Raw genomic sequence first — 27,750 nt, forward strand, 5'->3', positions numbered from 1 at the left:
TTAGCGTCGCCACGGGGGGGCAAGCGGGGGCGGGGCAGCTTGCCCCCCCAACCTCGGACCGGGCACCCCCTGAGATCAATACAGATCCGATGAGATTTTGGAGTCGGGAAAAAATGGGGGTACCTTTCTGAGAATGCCTGTGAGGTCAGACTCGTTCAAGCCAGAGTCGGACTCGCAGTCGCCAACATCGTCAAGACGCCGACTCCAGACTCGGAAATGTCAATACTGTGATTCATTTCATGTTCCTAGTTGGTTCTTTATTACATTTTATAGCTGATTTTCATAAGTTTTGAAGTGCTGATACAAAATTTGCGTTCAAAGCGTGACACTAAATCTTCGGGCCTTTTTCAACTCTCGTCAAATGTCTGCGACAGACTCAAGTACCGTTCAAGTGCCACAGGGCTCATGACTGCTTGCATTTCACACAGGCTCCGAAGGAGCTCCACTGAGCTCTAAGAAGCCTTCAGAGGGCCCAAACCGGCCTCTGAGAGTCCCACTAGTGTTCATATTCTCTGAGAGCCCATACAGGGATCTTTGAGGACCTTACACATGCGTATTGCGTAGACCTCTGAAGGGCCACACGGATCTTTGAGGATAGGTACTTTCAAAAATTTCTGAGAACCTTAGGCCTCTGATAGCTCAGCCGAGCTTTTGAGGCGAGAGATTTTGCTGAGCCCAAGCCGGCAGTTTAGGGGTCACGACTCAGGTGTGCCTCTGAGGGTCCCAGCACATGTTTCTTATGTCCCTATGTTGGGTCCTTAGGGATTCGACACAGACCTCCAGGGTTCACACTGCTATTTGAGGGCTCCCTGCTCACCCTGGGGCCTGGGCCTGGTCTCTTAGCGCCCGCCGCCCAAACTGGCTTCTGAGGGTCCCACATTGGGCTCAGAAAGCCCTAAAGCACCACATACACGTAACTATTTGGGGTGACCAACGCCGATCTTCAGGATCCTAAGCAGGCTTCTGAGAGCCCACACTGACCCTGAGTGGCCTAAAATGGCCTGGAAGTCCCAAGCCTATCGCTAAAGGATCCCTTGCCGCTGTGCGGTGCGAAATTTTGGTTCCGTTAAACATCTTTTCTTCGCGTTTGCAGCGCTTCCTTGCACACGAAAAACGAGAAACATTTTGTTCACACTCTCGTGTGAACAAAACACCTCCTCTCACTGGAGCAAAGATGAATTACTTCCGATTCACACTTCCGACATTCACTCTCCGCCGAAAGCCCAACTTAGCTTCAATCGGCGGCTGGGATAAGCCCTATGCATTTCACGTATAACCTCTGCATGCATGCGTGAATGAAGGTTTCAGCAAGGTGATTCGATTAAACTGAGCGTTTTTAACCTCTTTTCCTGGGTGATGATCATGAGCGACGAGCGTCTGCACAGGGGCTCTCTAGAGTGCGTCGGTAAGCGCAGCCATTGTGATTCTACCGATCGTTTTTTTGTTCAAAAATTTAAAAATTTGAATTTTCTGTAAAAAAAAATGGCAAGTCATAGCTACAAGGAAAACCTTGTCACCATCGTATTCCTCGCACCATTGCGCGTTGAATGATGCGTAAAATGAATGAGTAACGACTGGAGGAAGGCAAGATTTAACACAAAAGTTGATTTTGCCCCCCCAACCGAAAATCTCTGGCGACGCCTATGACCTAATAGGTACCTACCTATGCAGAATGCAGATGATTTACTGGTTATGTTGTTCAATAAATTTCATCAAAAGTCCCTTTTCTGTTGCAGCATACACAGACATATGATTGGGCAGTTGCAGTCGGAGATCCTGCCATTGTTTTGGCAGCCAGTGATGACGATGACCAGGCTCAGGCTGAAGTATACCAAAGGATAGCAGCTTCCAAGCCTGACCATGCTAGCCCTATCAGCAGCTGGACCACTGGAGTATGTGGCCATGGTGGCCATGGTGCTCATGGTTGTGGCTGTTCTCGTCACATGTACCTGCTGGATTGGGAAGCGGCCCAGGTCAGTAAAGATTAATGTCTAAATTGAGAGTAATTTTTGGTGTGATGTTTGGGTAACATGGAGGGTGTGGTGTCTAATATGTATCCATGACATTGTTTTGTGTTGGGTTGATGCTTGCTTGTAGGTAATGTACATGAGTATGCTTTGAAAACTTCATATAGTCATCAGATGTAGAGTTTTTGATTTGCTTGTCCTATACATTTATTTTATATTTAAATAATTTCTATCTATACAATTTTATTTAGTAGGTAGGAGGCATCATTGATGTTTGTGTGTTGTTGGGTCTATATCTACTTTTGTGTGCAAATATATTATCAGCATCAAATTTCACATATGACAGATATGTATCTCATCACTCATTCTTTCATTTCAAAGCAATCTTTTGTTTACAGTGCTGAAAATCTGGGAGTACCAGGAAGAATCAAAGCCACAAACCATGATGAAGCTGTCATAACACTGAATGGCACAGACAGCTATCCTAAAGGCAGGGAAGATACAAGGTGAGGCAGGATCATATTTATTGTTGTCACTTACAAAAGTAGCTGCTTAGGATGTGTGCTCTTCTTCAAAACATGTACAGCACAGTAACTTGCAAAGGATATTGTTGGAAACTTGTATGGTGTCTTTCACAGTTTCAGTTGAAGAAGTGAGACATTGCTGTCATTCGAAATTATCTTTCCACCAGCAGTGCTATCGCCCAGGTCCAGCTACCTGGTTCTCCCCTGCCCTGTCCCCTGTTGACCGATCTGCTGCGGCGGCCGCCGGCAGGCCTCTGGCGCCGCACCGGGAGCTGCCTCAGATCCCCATCGGCGCCGGTGACGGCGACCCGCGGCGCAACAGCTCGGCGCCCTCGGACCACACCTCGGAGCTGTACGCCGTGGTGGCGGACCCCGGCGCCCGGCCGGCCACCGCGGCCCCCGCCCCCGCCGCCGCCCCGGCCGGCGCAGCGAACGGCGTGGTGCCGACTGCGGCCGGCAGGCCAGCAGATCAGGGCGACGAGGAGGACCAACAAGAGAGCGATGACTATTACGAGCAGCCCGCCGTGGCCAGGTAGGTTAGCACGGATGAATAACACGATCTGGAGAAATTCAGAAGGAGCCGACAGTTCTTGCAAGCAGCGCACAGGCAAATTATTACAGCATGAGAAATGCGTTAGTAGTGGACAGATAAGTCTTAATGGTGCGATTGCCTATTCTAACTGGAAGTTCAGAATGATACTAAACTTCACTGTTCTTTGGGTTTATGCTATGCAGCAAGGATGCTTAAATGGTTTCCTTTCAATATCCAGATAAGCTTCATAGCATGGAGTTTTTCAATGGTACCTATGACATGCCTGTATGCTTCGAAATAGTACCTATCCTGTTTTGAAAGGACATACCATGACTTGTTTTATTCCAAGTGTTGCGCTTTGATTCAATGTTAAATTGATCTGCGTATTCATCCTGTCTCCGAAGTTTCGACCACAGCCATCATTTGCTGTGAGCTTAGCATTTTCAAGTTTAACATGTTATTTTACACTTCATCAGGTATTTTGCCATTATGTGCCATGTGTCGGCCGGATTTTCTTAGCTGAGCTGGGACCGGCGAACCGCTGCTATCGTGGCCCACCTTCATATTGACACAGGATGCATGGCACATTTCGAGTTAATCTTGCACGGTGTTTGAGTTGCATCTTATCAGGCTGCCCTCAGTTCTAGTGTTTGCAAGTGCCATGAGTCTTTATCTCACGATATCTATGTTGTCTCTTTTAAAAACAGACCGATTGTTGTTGCCGGTTACAGCAATGTGTTTTCCCAATGTCTACGGCTGTTCATCAGGCCTCTATATGCAGAGTGGCCTCAGTTTAGCTTGCAGGCTTGTCTCTGAGTGTCAGCAGCCACCACAAAAGTCCGTGCCGCTATGCGCCTCAAGGAGCTTTTCTCATGTTTCAGGGCGCGTACGGAGCGACAGAGCAGTCAACCGCCCCCGTCAGCGCACAGCCGCAACCCGAGCACGGTAGGTGACCGACGCCCGCTACCCTGGACACCCTCAGTGCGGCGTGTGTCTCACCTATCCATCCGCTCAGATACCCACGCTGGCCGCCCGTAGTTCGGTGTGATGTGCCTCCCGCGGATGGGGGGGGGGGGGGGGCGTAGGGGGTGATCGGACGGGGCGGCTAACCCGACCGACGCCGGAAGCGAGCGCCGACATATCGTTGTTTCAGCGCGGTATCAGCGCGTCCGACGATCCGCGTCCGCCGTCCCGTGTCCGGTGTACCAGACCAGAGACCACACGTCAGCCGTCCGGGGGGTTAGGCCAAACACCAGCCTTTTACTCGCTGTGCTCTCACAAATATTCAGAAATGTTATATTTATTGAAATTTTTTACATTGAGCGACTTCCAACAGTTTTCCAACTAAAGCGAATGGTGGTTTTGTAACTATGTATGATTTTCTGTATTTTTTCCCAACGGGTAATCAAAAATGGCTTTATTTTTGCATAAAATATAATTATAAAATATAATCAATTGGATAATGGATAAAGCCCCAGTCAGCGGCCTCCTTCCGCGGTGGTCGTGCCACCGAATCCCGATTGCCGATTAGACTGCAGCTCGCCGGTGCCCGCTTATCGCGTCCGCGGCGGCGCGTGCCCCACGCCCCGTGTGCCACTCGGTCGGCCGTACAATCGGACGGTGCGCGATGTGCAGTGACGGTGTCGGCTGACTCACGCCGGAATGATAACGCGCACAAACGGGAAACGTGACGGAACGCTGCTGCGCTGTGGTGCTACCTGCGAAACGATGACGGAGTTTCCGCCTCGCTGTTACGTGAGCGGTAAATGGCCACTCAGTAGACGCTACGGCTACAGGAATCTGAGTGGCTTGCAACAGCTGTGAAAGGTCGTGAAGACTCAATTCGAATCGTGTAGAGTTTTCCTTTTGAAATATCGAGATGAATGAGGGGATGGATCTAGCCTGGCTTGACAAGCAATGACCCAGTCGTGCATACTCTTTTTGCACTCGTATAGCGTTAATGACCGTTACAAATCACGTCACAATTTTACGAGTCATATTCGCTGACAAGTATTCCCGGTCAATTTAATGACAGAATTGTGTGTCGTTTTCTTTTTAGTAAAAAGGCATTTGACGCAATTCGGTATCCATCTTGACCAGTGTGCTAGGGCTGAAAAGTTTGGGTGCAAAATGACACCCAGCTGCCATGAATATTCCACTCTTTTTCGTATTCAATGGGGGACATTTTCCCACTATGTTTCACAAACTTCAAAACAAGTCATTTTTCAATCATGGCTGTGTCAGTGATTATATAACATCGGTATCATCAGAGTGCAAGCCACAAAAATCCCTTAGCTTACTTTCAGTTACGGTGGTTGCGATTTCTATTTTTTCTCGCGAAAAGGCCTTTCCCGATATTAATTTTCCACTCTTATCGGCAATTTTTGAAAATAATTTTCCACTCGACACCCTGGACCGAAAGTAATTTTAGGATAATGCCATCTTCTGTCTGTATGTCACGACCGTACTGCGCTCGCCGCTCATCCTGAGTAACTCATTGCTCTAAGTCTGTACGTACATTGCTATCATGTCCTGCGTGTCGTTCCATGGCTGGTCTCCACCCCTGTGTCGGTCTGAGGTGTACCAGCGTCTGCCTGGGCGGCCTGTCCGACTGGGCGCTCGTCGAGGCTGTGCCAGCCGCGCTGCTGCATGACGTTCTGACGGGCTGTGTGTCGGCCACAGGCGAGCAGCGACATCCCGGCGCATCGAGCCATCAGCGGCGGTGTGCCCGCCTCCCAGGAGCTGCCGTACATGACACCGCCGGTACACCGACTGCCCGCCGAGCCGGCGCCGCCCGCCCAGCTGCACTTCAGTGGGGACAGCGTTCAGTCAGCCGACTCACGTGAGTGGGGCGACTTCCCTGAGACCCCCCCCCCCCCCCCCCCCCCCGAATCCTCCCGGCGACAGCGCCCAACTCTGGTGAGTGGGGCGACTCCCCCGAGACCTCGATCCTCCCGGCACCAGCGTTCAGTCGGCCGACTCACGTGAGTGGGGCGACTCCCCTGAGGCCTCCTCCCGGCGACAGCGTCCAGTCGGCCGACTCACATAAGTGGCGTCTGTGACTCCGGTGCTCCATTGCGCCCCTGTGGTAGGTGTGGTAGGTGGCTCCCGTCACCCAGATTCCTGTGTGGGCGACTTCGGTGAGTGATTCCCAAACTGCGTCATTTGACAATGATAATCCGTCCACTGTCTTCACACAGACAGACAGCTGACAGTGTGTTCCATGTCCTCCTCTGACGTCACTTATTTTCGGCTGTTTTACCTGTGCGGCTGTTGCATTCGTTCGTCTGACCGCTCCTCCGTTCCCCCTGTCCATCAGGCGGGTACACGCGCATCACTGTGCGCGAGCCGGCCGCCGAGCTGACGCTGTCGGAGCCGCGGCCCGCCGACCGCCGACCCTCCTCGGGCGCCCCGCCCACCGCCGACAACTTCTACGCCACCGTCGACGGATCCGACGACGAGATGTACGAGGCGATTCCGGAGCGACGGCGGCGGGCGGAGCGCCAGCCGCCGCCGCCCGCTGGCGAGGACCTGCCCGACGGCGCGGACCGCGCGGACGGGCCGCCGGCAGGGCCAGGTGAGTGTGGTGGGGGTACCGGACCAGGGCATCGGGCTGCGCCGGCCCAGGTGACATAACGGGACATGTGACCACGCTGTCAGCCGATGGCCGTTTGCGGAGAGGTTGTACCATATTTTCTACCCGTGATTGTGGTGGTGTCATTTACAAATACGCTATTTTCGTCTAAATAAATTTTGAGTCGATGCCGTTCCCACCGAACCTGTCCTCTGACTGCACCGTTTTGCACTGACCAGGCGGTGGTGACTTGTACTGACTGTTCCACTCACTAATGGTGCTCCCCGTCCTCCCCAGGTGGGAGCGGTGTTCCGTCGGCCGGCCGGGCTGGCAGTGTGGAGCCGGCGGGCGGTAACGGCCAGCGGACCAGCGTGCCACCGCCGCCCAGCGTCGACTCACTGCGGCAGGCGCTGGTTCACTCTCGACAAGGTGGGTGACGTTGTACCAGCTGAGAGACGTGTGGCAGGGGTGAAAACCTGGTGCGGTGGCATCTTGGTGAATGACCGATGCTGGACGTTATAGAAACTGTCAGTAAATAAAACATTATGGTCCCCGTTTTCATTTGGTAGTCTCTGCTCTCTACCCTGTTCAGTGTTAATGTGTCTGTATTATGTTGGGCAAGGAAATTTATTAAAAAGTAACTGCAGGGGGACCTGTTGTCAGGGCGGTCTTTCGCCTTTTCCACTGCTGTTTTCCCGGCTTTGGCTTGTCGCCTACCGAGACCGGGCTGCGGGCACCCAGCCACCGCTGACCCCTCCCCCTCCCGCGGCACAGCCTCCTGTTCGAGCGTGGCCTCCTCGGGCGGTTCGCCGCCGCCGGACCGGCGCTCGGCGCGCTCGCCGCTGCCGCCGCTGCCCGACCTCGACCAGCTGTATGCCAAGGTGCACAAGACGCCGCGAGCACCGGGCGCCGGCTCGCCGCCGCCGCCGCCGCTCCCGCCGCCCGTCGAGCCGCTCCACCAGGCGGACGAACCGGCACCACCGGTGAACTACAGCGACTTTGAGGTGGGTTTGGGGATGACTCCGGTGTGGAAGGGACGATGGGTGAGAGGTTGTGTATGGATACATGATAGTAAAAGTACCTTTCTGATCTCGTGATCATGATGATGCCTTTCTGGCTTTTAAATGCACGAGCTTGCCTGAAAGCCAGAAATTTGGTGTGTTATTCGCCATTTGATATGTTACCGTCAGTTCATCTGTTATCCATAAACCTGAGATTGTTTGGAACTATCTGACTCTAAAGTTTTATGGTAGATTGTGTAATAGCCGTGCGAGATGCGTGTGCGGTGTCCCCGGGCGGCGCTCCCCGAGCTGACGCCGGCTCTCCTCGTCAGGTGGTGCGGGACCCGATCCGGCGCCAGCGCCAGGTGGTTCGCCGAGAGTCCAGTCTCGACCCCAACTACGAGTCGATCGAGACGCGCGGCGCCCGCCGGCCGCCAGACGACGCCGACGACGACCCGGAGGACGCCGGCTACGACCGCGTGCGTCGCGCCGACTCGGCGGCGGGCGCCGGCGGCGGCTCCGACGACGGCGCCGGGTACGCGCGGGTGCAGCGGCCGGCGGCGCGCGCCGCGACAGACGAGCCCGCACCGACACCTCTGCGCCGCCGCGAGCACCACTACGAGCGCGTGCGCCGCCGCCGCGACGACGACCCGCTGTACGAGAAGATCAGCTGCAGTCCGGCGGCCAGCGAGGTGTACGACGAGATTCGATGGCCGCGCGGTGCTCGGCCGCAGCCGCAGCCGCCCTCGGACGCCGACGCCGAGTCGTTCTACGAGTCTGTGCGTTTCGGCAGTGAGCTGGACACTGATCCCAACTATGAGATGCTGCCGGCCAAGCCAGGCAGCGACACAGATGAGCTGTACTCGTGTATATGGGACCGGCGCGGCGCAGAGGACCCCTACGCCAGCATCAAGCGCTCCGACTCGCCGCCGTACGAGAGCATTGCGCGCCCTCCGCCGCTCGACTCTGACTCCGACTCGGATACTATCGGGTACGAGAGCGTCCGGGCGGCGCCGTCATCCGCCGCGGGCGGCTCGAATCGAGACGGCGGCAGCACGCCATCTGCAGGCGACCGCCCCGAGCCGGCTGCCGCCGAGTCCCCCGCCGCTGCCACGGCCGCGGATCTCAGCCAACTGTACGCCAAGGTGCAGAAGGTGCAGCGGCAGGCGAGCAGTCAGCCGACAGAGGCGGCGCCGCCTGTGCCGGACGCGCTGTGGCTCGCGGCGCCGTCTGAGCCGGACGACAGCGGGGCCGTGGTGCGCATGGATAGCAGCAGCGCCAGCACATCGCAATACACGAGTGCCTCGGAGGCGGGCACGCCGCTGCTGCCGAAGCGGCTGGACGACCTGGACTCGCAGCGCCGGCGCCGCTCCACTACCAGTGTGGACAGCGGCTCGGTGACCCAGTCCGAGCGCGACGAGCTGATGCCGACGGCATGTCCGTGACGGCTGTACCGTGAGTCCCGGCCGGCCGCCGCCGCCGCCGCCGGCCACATTCCTTCGTTGTGAGTCTGTTTCACGTGTAGAGTCTACTATTTTTGAATGCTGTTACGTCTGTTGTCTGTTAGAAATGTGCAGAGCCCGTTTTGGGCGTTAATTCGTGCGATCGAACAAGTGAAGCTTTACCTGGCTCCGGGCGTAGGGCGTCCGGGGCTGCAGCGGGGTCTCCTGCGGCTTGGCAGATTCATTCAGAAGCTATAATGTTGCGCCGTGTGTTATAGTCGTGGTCATGTGTGTCGCTAAATAGGCGGTGCATTCCGGTCTTGTACAACTGGTTGTGTGCGGTGTTGGCCGAGGCGGTGCGTCTCGGTCGGCCTGCGTCTGCCGTGATTAGTCCCTAACACGGCCACCGGCCGGCGCCGCCCACTCCAACCTGTAGACGTACTTAACAGAGACATAGATGTTCGGGCCAGTCCAGTCGCAGGCGTAGTCCACAGGTGGTATTTTACATCTATTCGTCGCACTTACACGCATTGTTCAATAGGCATCAGTGGCACATTTCAATGATCATGACTAGACGCTGCCGTGTCAGGGCTGTTCTGTGCTTGCCGGGCTGGGTGCTCCCTGCCCGGACCGGCCGGCCCGGCCCGGTCGGGTCGGGTCGGCTCAGGGCGTGGCCCCAGGAGGAGAGGTGGCGGCTCGCGTCTTCCAGTGTGTCGCAGTAACTCGTGGCGAACCGTTTTGGCTGGCGGCGCTGGCCACTAACCGCCGCGCAGCCGCTAATCGTCGCCGCCTAATAGACATCTTTTATTCTTGTACTTTGATTCTTATCATCGAAGGGTGAGGGTGATGTCTTACCCTAAAATCAGTAGCGTCGCCACAAAGCGGGGGGGGGGGGCAAGGTGGGCCAGCTTGCCTTTCGATCGTCCGACCTGGCACACCAGAAAACCGATGCAGGCCCATTGAGATTTTGGGGCGGGGGAAAATAAGGGTAGTTTGCTGAGAGTGAAAGCAGAGTCGGAGTCCTTCAACGTCGACGTTTCTACCTTGAGTCGGAGTAACCAAAATATAAAACACCGCCTCCAGATTTAATATCATTGCCTCGATCCAAACCTTCAGTTCGTTTTTCGATTGCTTTTTTGAAGTTATTTCGGAAAAAAATGTCCCGAAAGGTATCGGACAGTTTTTCGCTGATAACCCTGGTAGACATGCGTGATGCTAGAGCGATGAAAACACTTCGATGTGTTCAGCTCGACGAGATATGGCACGACTGCTATGCAATACGATCATTTCCGGTCGGGTCATGACCTTGACCTTGGACCAAATTTTCATGACCGTTTAACCCTCGCGGGCCCGGGGGGCGTTTTTCGCCCCCCCCCCCCCCCCCCTGGCGAATATTTGCGATAGCTCCCGAGCGCTTACGGATAGGAAAGCGAAACTTCAGTACCTTTTCTCCCATCAATTTGACATCTTCTGAAGTAAAAAAATTGGACCTAGCCCCCTTGATGACGTCACAGGGTCGATTTTTCTAGACCCCTGCACGGCAAACTTCGACGTCACAGACGTGAAATTCAAATAGCTGCTAAAAATAGAGTTTTAGAGATAAAGACAAATTACGAGCACGGTTGTGTAGCATTTGACCTAGAGAAAATAGAAAAATATTTTTGGTGACCTGAGGTCAGAGGTCAGGTCAACGACCCCGAAATGTGGTTTTAGTTTTTCGCAAATAACTTCGACAAAAATGGCCCTAGAGCTACGGCAGTGGTACCATCGCATTCGCCTTGTCAAGCCGCGTGGAATGATAAATATATATATATATATATATATTGTTTGGAAAAGGTCAAGTTTTATGCTGACCTCATGTGACCTCGAATGACCTTTGGTTGACCTTGACATATGAAAGGTCGTTTATGATGGATTCGTACCCGCTGATCACGAATCTGGCACCCATTTTCCTCTAATCCTCCATTTAGAGCCTCCGGATGACAAAATTGTCTTATTTATTATTACTTACTTAAATCAGTGAAATAGCCTCTAGCAAGGAAACTCTTGTGTGACCTTGACCTTTGAGCAGCCTTGTATCGTAAGATGAACCACAAATAGGGACCTGATAAGCCACAAAACATTTCAAAACATCTTGGAAACTAGCACGCAAGATGTTCGAAAAAGTGTTAAGTTTGAGGTCAAGTTTGTGAATGACCTTGACCTTGACCTTTGATTTTGAGCACATTTTCAGAATCCTCAGATTCTCTTCTTTTGTTTGACACCCAATTTTGCCGGTTTTATGCATCCTAGCGTCCTCTAGAACGCTTACTTTGAGATCACTACACATGTGACGGTTTTTGCCTTTGACCTTGACCTCTGACCTTGAAAATTGACCTGAGGTCAAAAATTTTAGGTGCTTTGGAATCGATAAATTAATCTGGGATGTTTAGTACGCAGTGCAATATCAACATATTTATTCGTTAGCGTCCATAATGTCTCTGAAGCCAGAGAATGACGATATTTGGCTTCCAACTTGTCCACAGTAGGGGAAGCCGGGGGAAGCCCGGCATAGTAAGCTCTTTTTCATTTTTATTACATACCATACGTGCTGTATAAAATGTTGATATCCTGCTAGCTAGCTAAGTTCATTGGCCGTGTTTTCCCAAAAATTCGGTTTCGTGGAATAAGTATAAGGTTGAGAAAATCGAGTTTTAAAAAAGTGTTGATTTTTCTGGGGTAAGCCCGGCATAGGGGTAACGCCGGCCACCTCCCCAGCGCTTTACAACGAGTTGATGAAACCATTATGTGTTTTCCAAATATTAACGGAAAGTGAAATATTAAGGTATTGATTAGCTCTGGACATCTTAGAGTTTATGCCACTACTGGTATTTTAGCTAGCGTCTACTACATATACAGTACAGGTCGATGAAAAATCATGATGCAAAATTGACAAAAAATGTGTATTTCAAAATTCCTTAAAATTTATTTTTCTTTTTACCTTAATGCATCATATTGCATATCATTCGACTCGGCTGATGAAGAAAAACACAACGACACCATTTTTGAAGCTCTAGCTTCATTGCCTGTCGCGTTATCTGCAAAAACGTAGTTTGACCCTAGTTGACCTTAAGTGACATGACTGGCTTTGTCTATGATAACATGTTTATTTTCGAAATTTATCTTTGATCTAGGTGTAAACCAAACCTGCTCAGTACCTATTATCTCATGGAAAACAGTGGTTTAGTGGCATTGCTCTCGGTTGGGGGTAAGCTTGGCCACTCGCCCGGGGTTACCCCAATGTGCTAATTTTTATTTTAGAACAGCGATATTCGAAAAAAATGTCATACTTAAGCCAGCCTGCCTCGTCACCCCTCACTACAAACACTTAAACGGTCCTTACATAACATTCGTATAAATATTAGTACTGTATGGTATAACATTAACAGTGCAAGATATCTCACTTTTTAGCTAAAAACCCTTAAAATATCATTTTTGTGCTATAACTTCAACAATATGCAATTTTTGTCAGCCTTAACTTTTTTGCTGGCGTTATCTTAGCTGCCATGCTGAAAGGACAAACAGTTGCGCATTTTATTGTGAATAATTTAGCCGGAAACGGGGTGGCCGGGCTTCCCCCGCGCCCGGGCTTCCCCCGGCTTCCCCTATGCTAAGCGAAATAGAGAAAGAGGCAGAACAAGGGCAGATAAATCAGGCGACAGCGTGGGTAGGCTCAAACCTATTGGAGCAAGTTCGACAACAAGTGATATGCTCGCGGGTATACCTAGGGGAGAGAGGTCATATTGCGCCACCTTAAAGGAACTATCCCACCTTCTAAAATGTTGTTAAAACCAGTTAAATTGTGCCCGACTGTATAGATTGGATGACCAGGAACACGGTTCTGGCATTTATTTTTCATTAAACATCTTAGGCTTCCCATATTCCAAACACAAACTTTCAAATATGTGACGTCACAGCCCAAAATTACCTCCTTCTCCAGGCCACATTACTGTCATAAAGCTGATTCTTTTTACTCTGTAGGTAGGCACCACAACCAAGTTCAGACCAAGTTTTAAGCGATTTTTCAACGAACAAACCCATTTAAATCAGAATGACGCAACGAGGTGACGTCACACTAACGGTCGCTCCATGTTGAAGATAGGGCCTTGCGCAAGGCCCATTTTCAAATGAAGGGAACGAATTTCTTCAACACCAAGAGGCCGCGGGGGTTGCAACCTAGATAGATAGTGGTTTCTGAACCTCGCCGCAAACTTGGCTATCTCAACTCAAACCCCATGTTAAAGGTGGGATAGTCCCTTTAAGGATATCGGCCTATTGCGGCTAAAGTTGACCAGCTGTCATGCTTGATGATATCTCAAATTGTACCTCAGTTATTTTGGCATCAAATTACAACTCCTAATTTGTATCACACCCATAAAAATTAACAAGAGAAAAGTTTTCCGACACACCTGCAAAGGGCGCATTTACGGACTACCCCATCAAAAAGCGCCCATGCCTCTCATGTAAAAGCGCCCTATTAAAAACAACGGTTTGCCACCTAACTAAGTAGCCTATTTGAACGTGTCAGCCCATTAACCATTTATGCTGTGAAGGCTAAGGTAATGGTAAGGTGAGCGCTCTAATAATCAAAGTGTTCAATGAAATGTGTCCCAACCACCAGATGCTGTTTCTCTGGGTTGAAGAATAGGGCGCAAATAGGGTGGGCGCAATTACGAATGGAACACATTTTTCATGAGCTTCAAATATGGCGAGGACAGCGAAGCCATGGTGGTGATAAACTTTCAAAACTACCATTAAACGAGCAATTAACAATGATTATTAGTTGAATCACTATCTCTAAGATAAACCATGACACTAGCAAAGGTCGAAATAGACTGTTTCGCGTAAGAAAATAGAGGAAATCACAAAAAATGGTCTGCGAGAAAGCTGAGACACCTCACCTGCCCCCGTTGACCGGAATAAGAGCGAGTTATTGGTGGTAAAGTAAATGCACACATTCGAGCATTCATTCGAATCGAATTTTGGACAGGAGGAAGGTGTGGCGCATTTAACCCGCGCCCTGATGGGGTCTGCCGAGCAACGCGGTCTGATGGGGGGGGGGCATTTTGGCCCCCCCCCCTAAGATCTCGAGAACCACGCAACATAGCGACAAGCGGTAAACGGCGTTGGATAGCCCCAACAGGGAACTACCTTGTGACCCAATTTCATTGACCTCGGTCAAACCGATGACGTCACAGGTCAGGTCAAAGGTCGAATTTTCACCGTTTACAGGCATTTCAAGAAATGCGTTGTAAAATCGAGTAAAATGCATTTCATTGAAAATCATCGATGGGGAAATGTTCTTCAAACACATATTTTGCTATTTGAGGTCACTGATACCAGGTCAGGTCACTGGGGGGGGGTCACAATATGAAAGTGTTGTGTGATACATGTTTTATGGTCCATTTTACATGACAAATGCGATTATGTGGGTCAGACAGACTTTTGGGCCAGCTTAGGTCACGTTTTGGTCAAGGTCAGGTCAAGGTCAGGTCAAGGTCACGTCAAATTAGGTCAAATTTCACAGTTGATATTTTTGCATAAAATGGGTATCGATTCGATGCAGCTGTTACGAGGAGTTCAATGGTGGTCTTCGTTTTGCGCTACAAGGTCTAGAATTGCTAAAAATTGGGTTCAAAAATTTGACGTCATCAATTTTTAACAGTTTTTCGCTATAACTTGGCCAAAAAAAGAGGTATCGATCTGAAATTTGGTATGTATATCGAAGTGCGCAGGGACTATCACATAAATTCCGTTTTTTTTCGAAATTCGAATTTTTTTTTGGAATTTTTTTGAGTTTTTCTAAAAAAAATCATTTTTTTTGGATTTTTGGGGGTCAAAATCTCAAAATTTCGAAAATCCGAGATAGCAGTTTTGTAGCGCCGTCTTTTCTCTACACAACCACACAAAGAACTTTAAAATTGCTTGGTAACTGTAGAATTGGTGAGCGTTTCAAGATGTCATGTTTTTTGCTCATTTTTACTCGAACATGACCTCAGTTTGACCTCAATAACTCCTGACCTGAGGTGACCTGTGACTTGAAATTTTGTGTGAAGGTGTCAAATTGATGCCCGGTAAGGTACCCAAAATTTGGCGGCGGCAGCGCCGCTCTCGCTATTTAAGAAAAACCACAGGGGGGGCCAAAATGGCCCCCCCATCAGGGCGCGGGTTAAGAACATGGCGCAATATGACCTCTCTCCCCTAGGGTAAGGTGCCTAATTAGCGACCCCCTTAATTTGAACCGTCATCGCTCACGCTCTGTGGGTGCCACTGTGTTACTGGCTTGATTTTCGGAGAGAAGAGATCGCTCATTTTTCTATTAAAATATAGTCATTTTCTGCCCCAATATTCACTAACTTATTTGTAGTGAGCATTTTGGCAAACCATTGCAAAAAACGCTAATAGGGAACTCTTCCCGATTAGCGACCGGGGAGGGTCGCTAATAAGTCTATGGGTTTCCCCATCTTAAAAATGGCAAAAAATGCGACGCCTGAAAAGATGAAATATGATCTCAAAAAGGTAACCTATACGCAAAGCACTCAATCACTCGAACAGGAACGTTTATCCAACACATTTACGTAAGTAAAAACTGATCACGTGATGCACCGAAGGCGAAAAGAAGGCGGAAACCCAAATCTTGTATAATATTCGAGGTCCGCGCTCAATTCGGCACCCCTGCAGTCGGTGACGACATTTGGCATCCCCTGCCACACATTGCAAGCTTCAGCAACACCTCATTTTCATTTCCCTCTTTTCCCCTTTCTTTCCCTTCTTGAGCTATTTGCGACCATGTCAGGCGCAAATAGGAAATATGAGTTGCGACACATTTTTAACCGCCATGCTGTGCACAGTTGAGCGATTCACTATGGGAAAACGGCAATCAATTAAAAAAGGAATGTCGATTCAGAATAAAAAAGGTGCATCATCCTAATGTGCATCGCTTTTCATCAGAGAGGGCTCAAACACACACGTTTTGGATAAGAAACTCGTCATTTTTATTTAAACTCACCTGAAACGTCCCACCAGAAACATCGACGACCGGAAAATAATTTAATTTGATAACCAAAGTATGGCTGAATTTTTGACGATGTTTTTACCCCGTTTTCTCCTGCCAGTTTTTCTGTAGGGAGGTAGGTCGCAAATCGGAAAGGGTCGCTAATTAGGCACCTTACCCTACTGTATATTTTACAGTCCCCCACAAATCTCCATGCCCCTTTTTCTTCCCACTCCCAAAAATGAGCCCTTCTAAACACATGAGAAAGCACGATAGAATGCACCGGATGGTATATATAGGGGAAAGTGGGTGTATTGCGCCCTCCTAACCAATTGCGCCCACCAACATTCCCACGGATTCAATAGCATGTTTAGAATTTTGTGTTCGAAAACATTATTTTCACCACTGGATTGTTCATTTTATGGCCCAAACACTCCGATGAAGCCAATCAGCAAGGCTCATTACGCCATCAAAGATGTTATGGCGTTTTCTTAACTTTTTTTGCAGTATTTTGAATCGTTGGCTATAAAAATTTACGATATTTGTGTGATTTTCAGAGTGATATTTAGAAAGAAAAATCCTTTTTTCATTGTATTTCACTGAAACCGTAAACTTCCTGCAACATCTTTATGATAACTTCTATGCTTTTATCAAAAAGTACCTCAATTTTAATTGCGCCCATGGCAATTGCGCCAGGGGGGCGCAAATAGAATAATGGTATAGCCATTGTATCACGACAGTATGAATGCATCATTAACTGATTGCAATAAAGAAGGAGTTTTATGTCAGGCAAGGGAGCAGCCCGCTGTCGTCAGTCCGCAAATTATCTCTATCGTCAAACTTATAATGCAGCTGCCATTTAGGCTACGACTTGTGGTGTAATTGACAAAATACGACATTTTCAACATGGACTCAGGCGTGAGAAGTGACAGCTATGATGAAAAAGTAAAAACTGATGTCATTAAGTTGTCAAAACTATAAAATTATTAATTTTGAGAGAGCCGATTGAAAATTTAACTGTATAGGCGCATACGTTCACATATATCTAGTCGGTTACAGTAAACGTTTTCGTTGCACTTTTACAAGCGTACGGACACATGTAAAGTTATCTACCTGGGCAAAAGACATCGCGATTTATATCTACATTTATTACTCATCCAGCCTGAATAACATTATAAATGTTTAAGTAAGCCGCAATGACATTAGACTGCCGGGGTGTATGCATTCCGTCTCATTCACTTAGCCATGTAAAATATAGGTCGCAATTGGGCTCTAATTGCGCCATCCCCCTGGCGCAATTTACAGCAGTTGTTGGCAAATGCGCCCTTTTGCATGTTTCTGAAAAAGCAGCTGTCAGAAGCAAACGAAACATTATTAATTGATCGGGAGGCTCTTCAATCGTAGCCAATGAGCTCGGCTCTTTGAAATGGTTACCAGTGCATGCTTATATCTCCAGCGGTTTTCTTGCAATTAGCGTTTTTCCTTAAGGTGGCGCAATTCACCCTCCTTCCCCTACTAATGGTTTTTTTTTTGTAAATGGCCCAGAGTGTATAAAGCACACTGATGCACTCGTCGGCTAATTTAACCCTCGCCCGTATGGGGGGGGACGGACCCCCCTCGGTTTTTCGCAAATAACTCGCGTAAAAAGCGGCCGATCGCGACAAAACTTTCAGTACCCTCGCGTTAATCAATTTTACATCTACCCTGAAATTTTCATGACTCTGACCCTAATGACCTTTGACCTGTGACCTACTTTTCGAGACCATGTTTGGCCGGAATCGCGATTCGGCGTATGTCGGCTCGCATTAGCCGCGCGTTTGCAGTCTTTTCGTGGTTTTCAGCGTTCAAACATGGGATATGATGTTGCTCCCATGCATTAGGGTGGGTGTCAAGGTCACCGGAAGGTCAGGTCAGGTCATTAACCCGCGCCCGGCTGGGGGTCCTGGATTTCCACGCCCTGCTGGGGGGGGGGTGTTCAAACACCCCCCCCCCCTTCTAACTCGGCTCCTGGGCCACGTAGCGATACGCCGAAGGCGGCGTTCGACCAGAGGTCATTGAAGGCAAAATTTCGCCGATTTCCAGGTCGAATGTCGACAATTTCCAAGAAGCCAACGCATAACTCGGGAACCAATAGAGCTACAGCGCCGCAGAAAAGCGCATTCGATAGCCCTATTAACGCCCTTTCTGAGTTATTCACTCAGATTTGACCTAACGTCAACGGTTTTGCCTGCAGGGGGCAAAAACTGCAAAAATAGCCGATTTGTTCGGAAACAGTTTATCTGCAATAACTTTTGACCCAAGCCTTGTACGAGCTTACTTTTACCGGCATCGTGTTCCTCTCGTCAAGACGCGTCGAATGAACTATAATTTGACCTTGAAAGGTCAACTTGAAAATTTGACCTCAGGTCAAGGTCATGACCTGACCGGGAAGGGTCATGTTGCATATCAGTCGATCTGTATCGTCGAGCTGAACACATCTAAGGCGTTTTCATCGCTCTAGCATGCCTCTATCAAAAGGTATTTGCAAAAAACTGTTAGATACCATTCGTGACCTAAGATGACCTCAGGGCATAAACAGGGGTCACGGACACCATTTTCATGTTCAGTGTGTCTAAACCACTTGTAATTCAGTGTTTGGGAGTGTTTATAATGTCCTTTGTCAAAAAGAGGCGCATTTCAATTTTCTCCCATTGACTTAGGTATAATGTGGAGGTCGCAAAATTGACCTGACCTTAGGTCATCGATATCAAAATTCTGAGAAATACATTTTGTACATGCTATTGCTCTTAGCAATCGCTGAAAGTTTCAAAGCGATCGGTCACTCGGTGTAGCTTTGACAGACATTGAAACTTGTTATGAGGTGAGGTCACTTCAAGTGACCTGGTGACCTGACCTTGAATGACCTTGGTCTGAAATTTTCACAACATGTGTAGAATTGATGTATGATAAGGTGTACCAAAAACGGCGGCGTATTCGCGAAAAACCACAAGGGGGGTGTTCAAACACCCCCCCCCCCCCCCAGCAGGGCGCGGGTTAACCTTTGATGACCTCGGTTCACTTTTTCGAGTTTTACATGTTTCTAGACCAGTTTTTGTAGCTGAATTCGAATTTAGCAACCATATGAACATTTACGAAGTAGTTTTGGCACCTTCGTAACATGCTACGAGGCTGTCAGAGGCGGTTGTCACCTACTACGAATACCCTCACTGGTTGACCTGACCTGACCTGACCCGACCTGGCCTAAATGCATGAAGACATCATCTGTGATCAAAACTAACATGACATTCGTGATCAGCACCCCGAAAAACCCCATAGCAGCCACGCTTTACGACTTTCTAACAGGTCCTGATTTTCCCGACTTTTGGGTCATTGACCTGACCTGGAAGGTCAACCGATGACCTAGGACCTTAAAATTGGGTATCATCGGCTTCCTCTCGTCACGGGCAACACGCTCGTTTTTTTCCGCGAAGCTCTAGCGCGATCAGGGGCGAAACGGCAAGGGGGGGGGTCCAACGGACCCCCCCCCCGCCCCCCGTATACGTACGCGGCTGGAAAAACACCAATACGGGCGAGGGTTAAGCACTCGTGCACAAATAGACTCTCTGCGCTCGTCTATTTGTGCATGCTCGTGCTTAGATTAGCCTGACTCGTGCATCAATATGCTTTATACACTCTGGGCCATTTACAAATACCTATATAGTCGAGAAATTCATCACTGCACGCGCGTGCACCAATTTAAATTGGTGCACGGCTACCTTCGCATTAATGCACGGCTAATCTCCAGTGAACGCACCGTAAAGTATGTATTAATTCAAGTTATAGGTAGGGGACCTGTAAGTGTAACATAAAATGTAATATTTTCTGTATTTCATATTTGAGACTAAATTGATTTCAAAAAACATTTCGGAAATCTTAATGTACCCTGCTGTATTTTGTGTCATCTCATGCAAAAAATCGGTTCTTGCTTACAAACTGAGCTCTTGGAGCGATTGCCGTAAACCCATGTTTTGCAGCGAAATCGGCCGAAAATAACATCACTCTGATGTCATTTCCGGCCGACCTATGGTAGCTACGAAATTTCATTTTTGACACTAGGTGTCCAATTGATGTAGCCGAGGGTACTGAAAGTTTCGGGTCGATACTGTAACGTGCGCTCACCTTAGTCACTCGTGGTTAACTGCCGGCTCCACGCCGCGCCCGCCCCGATCGGGTTAGCGGTTTTGAAGATATCACGGAAGAACGGGGGGCCCCCTCTCCCAGTCATGCTTGGGTTAACCCTGGCCGGTCAAATCTATCTTCCTCCTACGGACCTAAAACTTGCATGGATGTAGATGTCGCTGCTTGTCGTCCAGCCCTCGCGACCGTCTAATGTACCGTGATCGTCGCGAGCTCCGATACGTTACCATTTTCAAAAATTTCACAATTAGGAAAACCGAGATAACAGTGTGATAGCCATGTTTAGTCTGGGTCTACTCGTGCAAGGAAATTAGATCTAGCCTAAAAACGGAGCTCTTGAGAGCGATTGCCGCATTTCAGTGTTTTGCATTGAAATTGGTCAACATGACGTCATTCTGACGTCATTTTTTGCAGACCTATGGAAGCTAAAAGGCTGAAATTTAGAGTCAAAGTGTAAAATTGATGCTGCTGAAGGTACCGAAAGTTTCGTGTCGACACGTTAGACGGTTTGGAAGATGTTGCCGAAAAACGGGAGGTGGCACTGTAGTCATGCGCGGCTTAATTAACCGGGCCCCGTTGGGGTCTGCCGAGCAGCGCGCCCCGTTGGTGCCCCCCCCCCCTAAGATCTCGAGAACCAAGCAACATAGCGACAAGCAGCAAACGGTGTTGGATAGCCCCAATGGGGAACTACCTTGTGACTAAATTTCATTGACCTCGGTCAAACCGATGACGTCACAGGTCAGGTCAAATGTCGAATTTTCACCGTTTACAGGCGTTTCAAGAAGAGTGTTTCAAATAAAATCAAGTTAAATGCATGTCATTGAAAATCATCGATGGGGAATTGTTCGCCAAACACTATTTTTCTATTTGAGGTCACTGATACCAGGTCAGGTCACAGAACTCAGGTCTTTGAGGTTCACATTATGAAAATATCATGTGATGCATGTTTTATGGTCCATTTTACATGACAAATGCGATTATGTGGGTCAGGCAGCCTTTGGGGCCAGATTAAGTTATGTTCTGATAAATGTCAGGTCAAAGGTTAGGTCAAATAAGGTCAAATTCCAAAGCTGATGTTTTTGCATAAAATGGGTATTAATTCGGTGCAGCTCATCACGGGGAGTCTAATGGTAGTCTTTGTTTGCGCTACGTGATCTTGAATTGCTAAAAATTGAGTCCAAAAATTTGACCTGATCAATTTTGAAGTTTTTCCGCTATAACTTGGCCAAAAAGGAGGTATCGATCTGAAATTTGGTATGTAGATAGAAGAGCGCAGGGACTATCATATAGGTATATTCTGTTTTTTTTTTTCGAAATTACATTTTCATAGGTTTTCTAAAAAATCAAGTTTTTTATTTTTTGGTGTCAAAATCCTAAAATTTTGAAAATACAAGATAGCTGTTTGTAGCGCCGTTTTTTCTCTACACGGCCACCTAAAGAACTTTGAAACTGCTTGTTAACTGTGGATTTTGTGAGTGTTTCAAAATGTCATATTTTTTTGCTCATTTTTGCTCGAACATGACCTCCGTTTGACCTCAATAACTCCTGATTTAAGGTGACCTATGACTTAAAACATTGTTTGAAGGTGTCAAATTGATGCCCGGGAATGTACTAAAAATTTAGCGGCGCTCGTTTTTTTGCTATTCAGGAAATACCCCAATTCAGGAAACAACATGTTCCATGATAGGTGGGAGGTACGACTGGCAAAAAAGGCCGAAATCAAGGTGTCAACAGCTCACAAGGCCCATGGCAAACGCAAGATGTTGAGAATTGGCCATTTGGGTCATGACATGACCTGAAAAACAAGGTCATATCTCCGAAACCAAAAATCACAGAAACTTGAAATTTTCAGTGGACATCAAGAAAGGATAGAGGAGCAGCTATACGAAAAATCAGCCTTCTAGCTCTAAAAATGATAGTGCAGAGCAGAAAGACTACTGGGGGGGGGGGTGGCAACCCCCCCATGTGCGGGCGAGGGTTAACACACTCGTGCTATAATCACTCATCTCGTGCGTTAAAACCATTTATGCATGGGAAACCGCAGGCACGTATCCAGGATTTCGCTCAGGGGGGGGGGGGGGCGACAGCTGAGAAGGGGCCCCACAGCGACTGCCTATCCTGGTGTGAAAAAAATCGAGAATGCCGAAAAACAGTAAATTTACGATAGAATTCGACCTGTTGTAAATGAAAATGCATTGTCTTGCGTTTTTTCACCTTGATAAAATGTTTGCAGTTAACTTCCGTTGAAGTTCGTTTTTGCAGCTCACTTCCGTTGAAGTTCGACGTTCTGAACATAATGAACAGTTAGTTATTAATCGTGACTCGTGCCAATATTACCTCTTTACACCCCACTGACTTTTTCACCGGTTGCGTTTATTCATGACATTGGAAGCAGCATCAGCCTTCAGCAAGCATGATTATGTACAAGGGTGTAATTTTATATCTCTTTGTGGGGGCAGATGCACCCACAATCCTGAAATATGCCCCCACAATGATGAAAATGCACCCACAAGTCTTATGTCACAAGCGCCCTTTCGAGAGCACGGCGCCCTTCGCATGCTCTAACGGCGTCCTCCTGACCGCCTCGCGTTCCTGGATAATATAGCGTTTTTAATCACTCGGCGCCCTTCTGGGAGAATGGCGCCCTTTTGACAGCACTGCACCCTTCTCATGGTCTAACGGCGCCCTCCTGACCGTCTCGCGCCCTTATGTCTCTGTCCACCGTGCATCCCTCGACTGTTCGGCGCCCTTCTGGCCTCTCAGCGCCCCTGGACCACATAGCGTTTTCAATCACTCGGCGCCTTTCTATGAGAATGGCGCCCCTTTTCATGGTCTCACGGCGCCCTCGTAACCGTCTGGCGCCCCTATGTCCCCGCCAACTTAGCACTACTGACTGTTCGACACCCTTCTGGCCTCTCAGCGCCCCTGGACCACATAGCGTTTTCAATCACTCGGCGCCTTTCTATGAGAATGGCGCCCCTTTTCATGGTCTCACGGCGCCCTCGTAACCGTCTGGCGCCCCTATGTCCCCGCCAACTTAGCACTACTGACTGTTCGACACCCTTCTGGCCTCTCAGCGCCCATGGACCACATAGCGTTTTCAATCACTCGGCGCCCTTCTAGGAGAATTTTATGAGAGACCATGCCCTATTTTATGAGAGACCGTGAGACCATGCCCTTTGCATGATCTCACGGCGCCCTCGTAACCGTCTGGCGCCCCTACGTCCCCACCAACTTAGCATTACTGACGGTGCGGCGCCCTTCTGACCTCTCTGCGCCCCTGGATAATATAGCATTTTTAATCACTTGACGCCCTTCTGGGAGAATGGCGCCCTTGTCATGATCTCTCGGCGCTCTTGTAACCTTCTGGCGCCCCTACGTCCCCTAAGCGGCCTGGCGCCCCTACAGCTGGGCACCCACAATCATTTTGGGAAAATTACACCCCTGATAATGTACACTTGTGATCGATCCTAATTGACACCTCTTTGCCTCCTATCAGTCTCATCTCACATTTTACCACCAATGGCATTTCCGGTTGAACAAAAGGCACATACATGCTCGGTAAATAACAGCGTCACAGACCAAGCAACAAGCGACCAAGCAACCACACGTTACCAAACCAACAGTCACACCACTTGCCGTGGACGATGCACGGACTCGGACTCACCGGACGGAGTCGCTGGCCCCCGCCCGCGCCACCTCGCACCTCAGTGCGGCTATCTACGCGAAGCGGCGCCCCCTGACCACCGCGCGCCGGCCAGTCCCGCGGGCCACCGGCGCGGCGGTTCGCGGGACGGGCCGGCGGCCCCCATATGGCGGCCCGGCCCGCCCACTGCACAGCAGGGGTGCGTATTATTTAGGCCAGGGTTCATAATGTCCAGGGCATGATGTGTCCAGTGCTCGAAATGGCCAGTGCCTTGAATTGGCCAGTGTTCATATTGTCCAGGGATTACATGGTCCAAATGTGGCCAACTGGCTGCAGATAGGGTAAATTCAAAGAGGCCAGGGTTCATAATGTCCAGGGCACGATGTGTCCAGTGCTCGAAATGGCCAGGGTTCATAATGTCCAGGGCACGATGTGTCCAGTGTTCGAAATGGCCAGGGTTCATAATGTCCAGGGCACGATATGTCCAGTGTTCAAAATGGCCAGTGCCTTGAATGGGCCAGAGTTCATAGTGTCCAGGGATTACATAGTCCACCCAACCCAACCAAACCTAACCTATCCTAACCTAACCTAAAATAACCTAACCTAACCTAACCTAACCTAACCTAAGGTAATGATGTTTGCCTACCGGGGATAAGGAAATAATTTCTCGCATGAATAGATTGCAAGCAATAGTAAATCAAATATTTTTAGGTTAAGTGGTTATGCATCAGGCTTCAGGCCTTCGGCCTGAAGCCAGATACATAACCACTTAACCTAAAAATATTTGATTTACTATTGCCTGTAATCTCTCCTAAGGCATTGCCTTCGGCACTGCACTGCTTCGCATTGAGCTGGTTCCGTGTTTTTTTACATAATGACGTCACTTTCAGTGACTATGTAATCCCTGGACACTATGAACTCTGGCCCATTCAAGGCACTGGCCATTTTGAACACTGGACACATCGTGCCCTGGACATTATGAACTCTGGCCATTTTGAACACTGGACACATCGTGCCCTGGACATTATGAACCCTGGCCATTTCGAACACTGGACACATCGTGCCCTGGACATTATGAACCCTGGCCTCTTTGAATATACCCTATCTGCAGCCAGTTGGCCGCATTTGGACCATGCAATCCCTGGACATTATGAACTCTGGCCCATTTAAGGCACTGGCCATTTCGACACTGGGCATAACGTACCCTGGACATTATGAACCCTGGCCAGAATGAATGCTCCCCGCACAGCAGATGCTGGGGGGCCGGGCACGGGTTAGCCCGGATGGGGTAGGGCGGGGGCCACAAATCGCACGTAACGACCCCGCTCACGACACACACAGCCCAAGAGGGGCGAGACAGGCAGACGTGCGGGTGGGGGTGGGGGGGGGGGTGGGGGATTACAACCAGGCACTGAAGGTAAGGCCATTTGCCGTTCACAAACGTTCCGGATGTTTGTTAAGTTTTCGTCACATTCGTCTGCACGTTGCAGAAGCATGCATTAAAAAGCTGCCAAATGCGCTTCAAATGAAGGAAGAAACAAGGTAAAAAAAAAACATGCGAATTGGAAATGATACCTTCTGTACAGAATGCTTGCTTATAATAAATAGTAGTTTAGCTTAGTTTAGTTATGTATTGTTGGAGCTCATTTTCTTTGGAGAACTGTAAACCGGAGCATCCCCACGAGGTCAGTCGACAGGGGCCCATCATCGGCTGTTGCCTGTTCCTCGGGCCCGATGGCCTGAGCAAGGCCTTCTCAGCGGGCCCTTCCGTTTCTGGGGCCCGGCCAGGACAAGCTGTTCCTGAGACTGAGCCGGAAGTGAATATCTGGGCCCGCTTTCTTGATACATTGTCGAGGCCGAGGACCCATTACTCAAGCTCAAAAGCCTGGTCCAAGGCCTTCTAAGCGGGCCCTTCCGCTTTCGGAGACCTCCCGGGCCCCAGATTGTCATGGGTTTGACCCGATCCGCTTTTGGGGCCCGGCCAGGGAGCACCGGCAAGGCCTCATGGGGCCCTTTTTGGACCCGAAAGCCTGGGCAAGACTTTCCCAGCGGGCCCTTCCACTTCTAGGGCCCGGACAGTCCCTGTGACTGGGCCTGGAAGAGGAGTTTTCGGATCCCCTTTTCATAACCTCTCGAGGGCCAATTAGCTCAAAAGCGGGACCTTCGCGCCCGGTAAGGGACCCGTTTGGGGCCCGGCAGGCGGCAGGGCCATAGGAGCCCTTCCTCAAGCCTGAAGGCTCGAACAAATTCTTCTGAACAGGCCCTTCCACTTTTTGGCCCTGCCGGCCCAAAACTGTCCCTGGTTTGGCCCAAAAGCGGGCCCTTCGGGCCCGCTCACGGGCTGCCTAGCGGGCCCTACCGGGCCCGCTTTTGGGGCCCGGCAGGGCCCAGGGGGGGGGGGCGACCGCCCCCGTCGCCCCCCCCCTTGGATACGTCCCTGGGAAACCGTGTATTATGTATAATTCATTTATCTCCACAGAATATGTTAAATTAGTGCTGCTGAAGTTCGCTTTCGAAGCGTCTCCTCCAGACATTCCACAGCTCTCTAGTGCCATTTTGGATCACGGAACATGGCTGGGCGCGGGACAGGTCGTCTGCGAGCTTGGACGGACCACGTGACCACCTCTTCCCCTCCCTCTCACTCCCGTCCCCTTCCCCAGCAGGACGTCCGATCTAACCGCGCCCCAGGCAGTCGGCTCGGTCCGACCCTCCCTGGTCGAGCCACGGTGCCGCCTGAGTCTGTGCCGGGTGCAAAACTGGAGCAGTAACTAGCGCCGGAACTAGTAATCAGCACGACCATCGTCAGATGGCAGGATTGAATGGAATAAGCGGTTCCAGTGCCCAATCTTACCAAACTTTCAGAACTATAACTTTCAGAACTATTCCACATTCACTAATTCATTCGTTCAGGCCACATTCATAATCATTCACGCTATCAAAATTATTAGCCAAGATTAGCTGGATGTAAATAAAAAGGATGTCTTTCATATCAGTGCCGTACACTCCGCCCAGTGCTGCCAAATCCTATTCACGGCATTGGCAAGATTGGGCCCAGGTTTCAGAAGGAATGGAGCAGGAAAAAGCGCTGAAAACAATGTTTTGCTGATACAGCCATAAAACGTTCGCTGAATTAAGAGAGCAGCACATCAGTTTAAAGCCCTTCAGATGGTGGTTTTAATAAGCACACAATCATTTCCCAATTCGCCTCCAACGGTGTCACAGGCCAAGAATACAGTGACCACGTTTTCATGGGCATCACTGATCCGGATCAGTAAAAGTGGATTAGCTAATCCAGTATAGTTAGACAATATATGAAAATGAAAATAAGGGATTAACTGATTATATAAGCATAATCCACTTGGAATTATGTCATGTAACGAAGAATTCGAGAACTATAATACGATTTAAATTTGCTGATCCGGATCAGTGATGCCCATGGAAACGGGGTCAGTGAAATACTAGTGTGTACTGTGTGCAGAAGCAACTGCGGGTCCCTGTACATACCTACCTATTCATGTCTATCAAAAGTTTATGTGAAAAAAAACTGCTGGAAACCTTTCATGGTCTGAGATGACCTCAGGGGCACAAAGAGGGGCCATGGGTACAATTTTCCGATTCATTGTGTCATGTTTACCTGTAATTCGATGCTTGGGACTGTTTAGGACGATGTTCGTCCAAACAAGGCGCATTTCGATCTTATTTATCCCAATGACTTATAATGGAGAGGTCACCAAATTCACCTGACCTTAGGTCACCGAGATCGAAGTTCAAAGATATACATTTCATGCATACTATTACCATGCTATTACTCTTAGAAATCGCTGAAAAGTCGACCCAAGTCAACGGCGTGCTCAG

At 49.3% G+C, this 27,750-nt stretch overlaps 1 protein-coding gene across 1 annotated transcript; it reads left to right on the forward strand.

Moving 5' to 3' along the window:
- The first annotated feature begins 1,736 nt into the window (after positions 1-1,736).
- On the forward strand, positions 1,737-9,855 carry LOC122393637 (splicing factor, arginine/serine-rich 19-like). Its single transcript, XM_043389853.1, has 9 exons — positions 1,737-1,973; positions 2,366-2,473; positions 2,742-3,023; positions 3,905-3,968; positions 5,706-5,865; positions 6,343-6,600; positions 6,895-7,026; positions 7,372-7,601; positions 7,931-9,855. Exons 1-9 carry the CDS (start codon positions 1,861-1,863, stop codon positions 9,041-9,043), a joined length of 2,460 nt encoding a protein of 819 aa, XP_043245788.1. The 5' UTR covers positions 1,737-1,860; the 3' UTR covers positions 9,044-9,855.
- Positions 9,856-27,750: the final 17,895 nt, after the last annotated feature.

The sequence above is a fragment of the Amphibalanus amphitrite genome, unplaced genomic scaffold (genome assembly GCF_019059575.1).
Source record: "Amphibalanus amphitrite isolate SeventyFive unplaced genomic scaffold, NRLGWU_Aamphi_draft 000546F_arrow, whole genome shotgun sequence".
NCBI classification, from domain to species: Eukaryota; Metazoa; Arthropoda; class Thecostraca; order Balanomorpha; family Balanidae; genus Amphibalanus; species Amphibalanus amphitrite.

Coding starts and splice junctions, on each gene's coding strand:
- LOC122393637 (XM_043389853.1), top strand. CDS start 1,861: ATGCTAGCCCTATCAGCAGCTGGACCACTGGAGTATGTGGCCATGGTG. Junction 1,974..2,365: donor TGGATTGGGAAGCGGCCCAG/GTCAGTAAAGAT, acceptor TTTTGTTTACAG/TGCTGAAAATCTGGGAGTAC. Junction 7,602..7,930: donor TGAACTACAGCGACTTTGAG/GTGGGTTTGGGG, acceptor TCTCCTCGTCAG/GTGGTGCGGGACCCGATCCG.